Raw genomic sequence first — 9079 nt, 5'->3', positions numbered from 1 at the left:
CATGGACGCTGCCAACAGGAAGCAGATCGTGCGCATGACCTTACGCGCCTGCCTGCTCGCTGCAGGACTGTGCAGCAGCGGTTCACGTCGCGGAGAAGCATCTCTGATGCCGAGACAAAAATAGGACTGGAAGTGCAAAGTACGTGCAGGGTTGTGTTCATGCGAATAGTGAGTACTCCAACTTGAAATTAAAACGCGTCTAGTGACCGTGTAACTGAGGAGGCATCGCTACCGGTGGGGTTTTTTTTTTCTTTTTGGAAACGTCAACGGTTCCAAACGTCGTTGAATGACTTGACGGTATGACTGTGTTGTCGTGCCAAAAACTTGCAAAAAGTCCTGGTTCTGCGAAAGAAAACGCAGCATGCGTTAAAGACGCAAACATATGGATGGCGAAGAACGTTAGGGTAATCCATATTTTACCCACAAGATGATTTTTGTATTTGAAGCCGTGTCCTCCTATCCGTTTAAATCACGCATCTCGTGAATAATTTTGGTTGATGTTATAATTATGTGTCCATGCTTGTCGTCTCACAAAAAAAATAAACTATTTTCCCTCTTTCATTAGGCTTTCCATCACGGAACCAACATCAGCGCAGGAAAGAACAGCTTGAATATCTTCAATGGCACACATAACAATAAATCAGTACCTCCAGCAGGTATTGTGTAATTTACGACCTTACAGCTATTCAAAAATATGTTATGAGGCTTGAATGAGGATAGACTTGTGTTTATCGTGAGATAACTCTGCCTCGACTTTCAGTGTCCTCTTCTGGCTGGATGGCAGGAGAGCTGTAAATGAGTTTTGCATCCTTCGTGCCAGGTACTTGAAGCCACCGACACCAGAGACGGAGCATTCTGTGCTGAGCTTTTGTCATTCAAACACCCCCATGTGGCCAACCCCAGGCTTCAGGTAGGATGTTCTGTACTGTCCCAGTACTGGCCCTCGCAGCTGCCAGGAACCTGCGATGAAACATCAACCTGCTCAGTGGTCACGTTGGCCAAGTCAATGTCAGTGACACGACTGCGTGTGCAGCACCGAGTGAATCAGAGTGAGGGACTGGGGTAGATCTAGTGAGGTGCAAGGGTTCATTGAGCTTCAGAGTTGGGTTAAGGTTAGAGTTGGAGTACTGTACAAGCTAAGACAGGGGTGGGTCCCAGGTGGCCCATTCCTTTAAGGTGCTCGTTAAAATTAACTCGTTAATATATTGTTTTGTTGCAACAGTTTCTCTCTTCCCTCTCTGGGGCTGTTAATGCATTTTACTGTACATAGGTTAATAGGAAGACTCCAAGGTGAGGCTATAGTGCTCTGCAGGATTCAGGATGATCTTGCCCAATGATGTGCATGATCTTGGCCTCTCGTAGTGGCACACACTGCAGGTCTTTTATGTTCATATACCGTATGTGCGTCATGTGTCATGGACAGGCCAACCCTGGTTCTGTTGAGCCTCAGTCCAGCGGGCTTTGTGGGGTATCCTGACAATCTCTGAATGCCTGGAACACATTTGCATTGACTGCTGAAGCTGGGTTTTGTTAAGTACTTCACTGATCAGCTGAAATGGAAATTCAATTGCCCTGCATTCTCATGGGCCACAGCTGGCCATATATTTAACTTACTAAAGAGATCAAAACTCCCTTCACGCACTTGGGAAACTTCTGAATTATACAGGCCAAAATACAGGGGCTTGTGTGGGCTGATGGTACTGTACGTGTCACTGTGCTAATTCTTGATTCTTAGCTCCCCAGCCCCGAGGAGAAGTGCCAGCAGGTCCTTGAACCCCCCCATGATGAAATGGTTGCAGCACATCTGAGGTAAGGCGGGAGGATTTAAGGCCCTGGTACTGTGGTGTATCTAAGTGCCACAGTATCCTAGGGTCTGCCTAATTGCACAGTGACATAGTCAAATTAAAGCTGACCAAGAGGTGGGTTGTCAAAGAAGCTTAGGCAGTCTGTTCATTATTCTGAATTATGCTGGTCATGCAGAAACAAATAGTTTTGAAATTCACAAAATAACGCCCAACAACGTCAGTACAACAGATTTGGAGTTGCTTTCAGTGGGAATGTAGCACAGAATTAAGTATTTGCTTGAGGATGCTGTAATCCTTCTGTTAATCCAGACCTTGTGTCCTTTTCTTTCTCATTCCAGGTGTACATATGCTGTAGCAAATCATGACTTTGTGGAAGCATACAAGTGCCAGACAGTAGTGGTCCAATATCCTTTAATACAGTATGGTTTGCAGTACCTTTCAAATACCTGCAAACTTTTTGAATTAATCTTAGACCATTTGAATGCTATTTACATCAGTGAACAGAACTTTACTGAGAATAAGTACATTAATCCTTTGCTGAAGGATTGATTGAATTAGTTTATCATTTGCATCAGAGAAAGCCCCCAAAAAGCATTGTGGCATCATCAAAATAATGATGCAACCTCATACCGAAAAGCTGCATCAATACAATTCTTTTTAAGCCACGGGATGTTGTCAAAACCTCTTTATGGTATTGTCACGGCCAAATAGCAGTAACAAAGAGCTACCGTATAATTCACTTGGCAGCTCGAGATAAATGTCTTGCATTTTGTGAATGTGGCTGTTCTGTGTGATACAGTAGAAAAATATTCTTCAGAAATGCATTGAATTTGAGCGAAAAGATTTAGACACAGTGTCAAATCTGTACTTTTATAGTGCAGTGATATTTGTGATATGCACTTTAATCCTGGATATTAACAGCTGCTTCTTTTTCCTTAATGTTTTACATCATTTTTAAAAGCATTCCAGGCTCACAAGGAAGAAAACTGGTAAGACCTAGCAAATCTCATCTATACATTTAACACATTTTACAAACGTCTTGATGCCGGCATTATTTGAATAATACATTCTTATTGTTGTAACATTTTTGAATCATCAGTTGCTTGCCAAAATGTAAAATCAGACAACTGATCCAAAGATTTTTCAAACTCAACATACTCAAGATTGTAACTTTGGGCTCACATCATCAGCAGGTATGAGTATCATTCGGTTCTTCTTGAGTTTATTTGAATGATGCAGTTTTCAAAGTTTGGTGCAGTGCTCACGTTTGTGTGCAAGTAAGGATATGCAGTAAAGTAAATCCACGGACAAATAATTGCTTTCTTATGGGAAGGTTTCTCTTGTGAGTCCACTGAGACAGAATGGGCAGTTTCCATTCTCCTGCCTCAGAGCTGGGCTTCATGTGCTCCTTACATCTTTTTCTAGTTTCTCTCCATTATTTCTGTTTTCTGGAGATCCAGACCAAGCAGTAATTGTAGTAGTAACCCTAACCTGAACTCAACTGATGCCATAATCCCCCTCTTACGTTGAGTTCTGTGGCCTTAGTCTTTGGTCTCTTATTTAGCCTGTTTTTTCCAGGGCCCTGCCAATAATGTATGCAGTGGGATTAGACCTCCGCATCTTCGCCAACAATGTAAGTGGTTGTACTGTAAATGTGTTCTTTCGTGATGTGACCGTAGCTGGTGTTCAGTGAAAGCACTCTTTGCAGTCTTCTTCCGTGGGGCAGTGCAGTAGAGGTGAGGAAAGTGTTATCCGCGGTGTTCACTGGGCCAAGAGCAGCATCGAGTGCTCGGGGGAGGGGGGGGCGACTTCTCGGCTGGAAATCTCGCGCCGCAGTCCGCCCGCAGGGAGCAGAAAATGTGTGTGCCTTCCCCAGGCGGAGCAGCAGCTGGCTAAGAAGGGCAAGGGCAAGGTGGGGGACATGCTGGAAAAGGCCGCCGAGCAGCTCATGAGCTGCTTCCGCATCTGTGCCAGCGACAAGTAAGCCCCGCTCGCTGCGCGTCGTTTCCTCGTTTCGTGCTGAAAAGGAGAGCAGACTCCCGCCTGAAGAAGGCTCCGCGGCCGAAGCGCTTTGTCTCTTTCCTTTTTCGGCACGGAATAGACCTTTACTCGTTCCTTTGCAGCCCACGCATGCTGACGCAGCTCCCCAGAACTAGGAACGTGTCTTATTGATTTGTGGGTTTTTGTCTTCTGGTAGCTCTTTTTTCTGCTGTGTGTGGGGGGGAACAGTAGACTTCATATAGCAGTGGTGTGCAGTCTCGGAGCTTTTCTTTCTAGAATTCTCTCTAGAATTGAGCCTTTTCCGATACCCAGGGGCAGCGGTTCCAAGTCCTGGTCCTGGTGACTTTCACACCTGCTGGATTTTATTCCAGTGGAGCCCGCAGTTACACAGTCAAACCCTGCATTGACTTCATCATAGTAAGACCAATGTGAACAGTCTGTTCCCAGCTCTTACACATGTTGGAGCTTTAACCGGTGTGCAGGGTCAGCCAAAATGCTGTCATCAACCTTGACGGTTTATTACAAGTTAATGACTTGGGTTACTGTGACAAAAAAGGTTTCAAACGAAAGCATGAATAACAAAGTTTCCAACAGTTACCTTGCAATTCTTCGCCACCCGTGGAGGAGGAAAAACTTTAGTAAAATAATTGGCATTTATACTTGTCGGCAGCGTTTTGACTAACCCTGTATTTTGTAAGTGAAATAAAATCCCAAACGTGTGACTAGAAACAAAATGCAAATATTCCAACGAAGCAACTTCTTCGATCCAGTGAGGCTTCAGTGATCTGATGAAGACCTGGCTTCTGTAGCCTCTGTTTGCTCCAGGATTTCAGAACTTGGTGCACCGTTGTCGCTGGTTAGTTGTCGATTTGAAACGGCGAGCCGTAGGATACAGCCGAGTGCAACTTTCTGTTTGAAGGACCGGGAAGAGTAAGAGGTTTCAACCGCTGGGTTGTTTTTCAGCCGCGCTGGCATTGACGACTCCAAAAAGTGGGGGATGCTGTTTCTCATCAACCAGCTTTTCAAGATCTACTTCAAGGTAAGGCCGATGTCTTTCGGTGGGCGTTGTCGTCTCCGCAGCTGCGCGCGTGCCCTGCGGGAGGTGCCCTGATCGCTCTCCGGTCGCCCGTGTTCCAGATCAACAAGCTGCACCTGTGCAAGCCGCTGATCAGGGCCATCGACAGCTCCAACCTGAAAGACGAGTACAGCATCGCCCAGAGAGTCACCTACAAGTACTACGTCGGGAGGAAAGCCATGTTTGACAGCGATTTCAAACAAGGTGTGGATCCGGCTAGACTTGCGAATTTAAACTGATGTCAAGCGGCTCTTTTTCAAGCGCAACCGCTGGGGCTCCTCTCTGCAGCTTTTAATACAGTAATAGACGAGACTGCTGCTCGGCTGCCTTTTCAGACTAGTATTTCTTTCCATTTGTGGGTCTCGGTTACCTCTGTTTAATGTACATTAGATCCTTGTTTTACGCAGTCACTGCAGGGACAGCACAGTCCATGCATAGCTACTGTATGTGCACAGTATATTGCCAGTCTTGGCCACCATCCCTCGCAGTCCCTGTCTGTGTACTCTATTGTTGTCTAACTGTAGCCTTTGTCTGTGCATTTTATCCCAAAGTATCTTGTCCCACATACTGTCTTCGGTTATCTACCTCGGCATCAGCCATCAGCACCAACCAGACATTCGATCATCACCGTTCAGTGTTTATAAGAGCTGCACTTCCTTTTTTGTGGCCTTTTCCCTTTATTCTGTATGTTTGTTTTAATTACGTCTGTTTATTTTGTGTTTTACGTAAATGTGAATTTTATTTGTGTTTGTGTGTTTTATATGGACTTCATATATTATCATTAATTTATGTATTTGTCATCTCAGGTCACGCATTTCTAATTATTTCATTACTGGGAATGTTTCTTTCACTTAACCAGTTTTTGGCTAACAAATCTTTTAATTTCTGGCCATGTTTTTTCATAATTGCGCTTCACTGCGGCTACACATGCCTGCATACTAAGCTCCTCTCCATACCTCCCTGCCCTGAGTTTGAACAATCCTGTGGATTTCTTGGCTATTTCAAGAGTTGCTTTAAATCCAAGATGCTCCTCATCCAAAAACAGCAAGGAGACCTGCAGGTTTTAAGGCTTGTGCACCGGTGCTTTGTGAAGGCTTGGTTTCTGATGGTCGTTTGTCTTTGACTGCCCCTAGCGGAAGAGTACCTGTCGTTTGCCTTTCATCACTGCCACCGGTCCTGTCAGAAGAACAAGCGCATGATTCTCATCTATCTGCTCCCAGTCAAAATGCTCTTGGTGAGTCTGGCTGTGTCTTAAGGAAACAACACTGCCATCACTTTGCTGGCCAGGGTCTGTTTGAGATGGGCATTTCACAGTTTTTTTAGGTTTCACCTGCATTGTACCATTGCACTTATTCAGGTCCCTTTGTGCCCATCTGATGATAATATTTCTGTCTCCGAACGATTTTTGAAGGACAGTATTCAAAGCCTTCCCAGTTTTAAAATGAGTTATCAAAAAAACGGAGCCCGCTGCAAAAAAGTCACGTTAAGTTTGGCCTGTCGAACACTTATCAGCAGCTGTCTCTTAAATACATTTCTAGTTCCGTCATGTGACATTTTTAGCCATAAATACAGGCGTTGGCGTGTTGAAGATTGGACAGCCGAGTCCCGTGCCAACTCGCTAGTCAGGTAGAATGGGTCGCAAGCTGACTGGCGGTGAGTCAACAGCGCACAGTCGTCTGGGCAGAAATCGCACCAGGGAATCTGGACTCGCACCAGAGCACATGAGAGGACTGTGGACGGAGATCAGGAAGCGATGACGGGCCTGATTTCTCCCAGGGCCTGATTTGAGCTTGTCTGTGCCCTGCAGGGTCACATGCCAACACATCAGCTGCTCCGGAAGTACGATCTTCTTCAGTTTGCGGACGTTACCAAGGCTGTGAGGTAACAGAGCTGGTTAGCTCCTCCCTGACCTATGTCTCTGCTCAGGAGAACTGGATAAGATGCTGTACATGAATTAACCCAAGTCTGGTCCCCTATTGTGCATGTCCCGAGTCCTGCCATAGACCATCTGAAATCTAAGACTTCGTTTACACTCAAATGGCAGGCTGCATTTCTCTTTTTGAGAAGGTGATCTGTATCAATGTCTGTGGAGTCCATTATTATAGATCTCTTTGTCCCTCGCAGCAGGAATCTGCTCTGTACGATGGCATTGGAGTTCTTTGTATCTGTGCGCCACGTTAACCTCCTCCTCCTCTTCTTCTCCTGTCGGCAGTGAGGGCAACCTGCTGCTCCTGAACGAAGCACTGGTGAAACACGAGACGTTCTTCATCCGCTGCGGCATCTTCCTCATCCTCGAGAAGCTGAAAATTATCACCTACAGGAACCTCTTCAAGAAAGTGTGCGGAAAGCCCCTAAAAATGTCATACTGGAGCTGAGTGATGGCGGGGGAAAAAATTGGGCTGTAACGTGCTACATTTCATGTTACCCATATGTGTCACACAATTGCCTGCTCTTAGAGATGTTGGAAGGGAAGGCAGTAAATGGAGTAAACTCCACTGGCCATCGTTTTCATTGTGGCCATGCTGGCAATCCAATTCAATGACTATTGGGTGGGTTCTTTTGTCTCAGAACTAGTGTCATTGTTTGCCTGTAGAAATGAGCCTTTTTCTAGAAACAACACATGACATTCTTACCCAAAGCAAAGCAGTGCTTTTAGTGGTCACACACCTTAGTAATACCTGTAGGAATTCGTGTTCTTAAGTGTTCTCTGATGGACACCTCTTTAAGTCAGGCATTTAATACATGTTTCATGTTCTGTGGAAACACAGAGTTTTAGGCAGTTGTGGTTTGGTTCAAATATCATAACAGTGATCTCTGGATCAATTAAAGGGTACTCAAAAAAACCCAAGTGAACTATGTGTCACAGTGAAAACTACAGGATCCACATCATAAGACACTGATGAAGAAATGTTTTATGGCACAAAGTTGTGAGTTTGGGAAAATTCAGTGAATATTCTCTTTTAATATTGAAACCTTTGTTTGAATGGAAAGAGATAAAACTAGGGTTTTGTCTTTGAGGTTTTATTAACTGACTATAGGGTGTCAAAAGGATTGCAGTAAAAACACTAAACCTGTATAACTTTTTGTTTTTTTCAGGTATCTGTTACTTAAAGCTCACCAGCTGCCCCTGGATGTGTTCTTAGTGGCTCTAAAGTTTATGCAAGTAGAAGATGTGGACATTGATGAAGTCCAGTGCATTCTTGCAAATTTGATTTACATGGTAAGAACTGTACCTCTGTCAGTTGTACAGTACATCAGTTTGACCCCAAAGCTTAGTTCTCAAGTTGTGATTCTGCTGTGAAGGGATTTTGACTAGTCTTTTGGGATGTTTTGAAAGATTTTATGCTTTGAATGGGTAGAGGAACACAAAATGTTTTTCCCCCATCCATTAATTTGATATTTGTTTCTGGTTTGTCTCTGGCAGGGTCACATCAAGGGTTACATCTCTCACCAACATCAGAAATTGGTAGTCAGTAAACAGAACCCATTCCCTCCTCTCTCTACTGTGTCTTAATCACCAAAACTGTGGCCAAGGAGGGGACTGGTTTGGTTCAGGAGCTGATATTGGGTATATTCTGTGTAAATGCTATTTTTTTTATTTTCGTTTGTACTGTAATTGAGGAAAAAAATAAAAATGAAAATAATTGATGTATTTGTTTTCTTTTGGTGTTCATCGAATGTACTGATAAGACAGCAGTCTGAAAGAGATACAAGAAAGAGCTACAGTTCTAGGAGCGTTCTCTGCTGTGTGGAGCACTGGGCACTGAGCATTTGGCTTGGGTTTGTATTACTCTATTCGGGCACCTGTTAAAGAGGAACTACAGACCCAGTTTCTCAGACCGGTTATTAAATCTCAGTACAAAAATTAATTTGATGTTCGAAAAAATTTACAAATGTCAAATTCAGCACAAAATCATGAACTTTGTGATAGTACTGTAAATCACCATATTGTTGCAAACCACTAGTCTTGCAACGGGCAAGAGTGTGAGTTCCCACAAATTGTGAAGTGGCCCTTCCAGCTTACTAGTCACTGTAATGACTAATGTGATGTACGTGTGAATACGTACAGGTTGTGCAGCAGACAGTTCACTGCAGAAACGTTCCAGCATGATCTGCATGCAGAATTAACAAGTAACTTGTATTCGTCGGCAAAAATGTCTCGAAGTCTAAGAATATGGCACTATGCATACCTGGAAAT

At 44.1% G+C, this 9079-nt stretch overlaps 1 protein-coding gene across 4 annotated transcripts; it reads left to right on the top strand.

Moving 5' to 3' along the window:
* Positions 1–14: 14 nt before the first annotated feature.
* On the top strand, positions 15–8529 carry pcid2 (PCI domain containing 2). 4 transcript variants are annotated; one of them, XM_069179006.1, is made up of 15 exons: positions 15–139; positions 566–656; positions 821–910; positions 1736–1809; positions 2144–2211; positions 2755–2794; positions 3384–3438; positions 3682–3785; positions 4770–4845; positions 4944–5085; positions 6015–6115; positions 6689–6762; positions 7094–7219; positions 7978–8101; positions 8306–8529. In XM_069179006.1, the coding sequence occupies exons 2-15, from the start codon at positions 621–623 to the stop codon at positions 8393–8395; spliced, it is 1200 nt and encodes a 399-aa protein (XP_069035107.1). In that variant the 5' UTR covers positions 15–139; positions 566–620; the 3' UTR covers positions 8396–8529. The 4 variants fall into 4 exon arrangements, with proteins under 4 accessions (XP_069035107.1, XP_069035106.1, XP_069035109.1 ...); XM_069179005.1 differs by having other exon boundaries at positions 15–168; XM_069179008.1 differs by lacking the exon at positions 15–139 and adding an exon at positions 201–297.
* The last annotated feature ends 550 nt before the right edge of the window (positions 8530–9079 follow it).

Source organism: Lepisosteus oculatus, chromosome 15 (genome assembly GCF_040954835.1).
Source record: "Lepisosteus oculatus isolate fLepOcu1 chromosome 15, fLepOcu1.hap2, whole genome shotgun sequence".
NCBI lineage: Eukaryota > Metazoa > Chordata > Actinopteri > Semionotiformes > Lepisosteidae > Lepisosteus > Lepisosteus oculatus.
Note: the sequence above shows the minus strand (reverse complement) of the source record. Positions and strands in the feature narration are given on the sequence as shown.

Coding starts and splice junctions, on each gene's coding strand:
- pcid2 (XM_069179006.1), top strand. CDS start 621: ATGGCACACATAACAATAAATCAGTACCTCCAGCAG. Junction 1,810..2,143: donor ATGGTTGCAGCACATCTGAG/GTAAGGCGGGAG, acceptor TTCTCATTCCAG/GTGTACATATGCTGTAGCAA. Junction 6,763..7,093: donor GACGTTACCAAGGCTGTGAG/GTAACAGAGCTG, acceptor TCCTGTCGGCAG/TGAGGGCAACCTGCTGCTCC.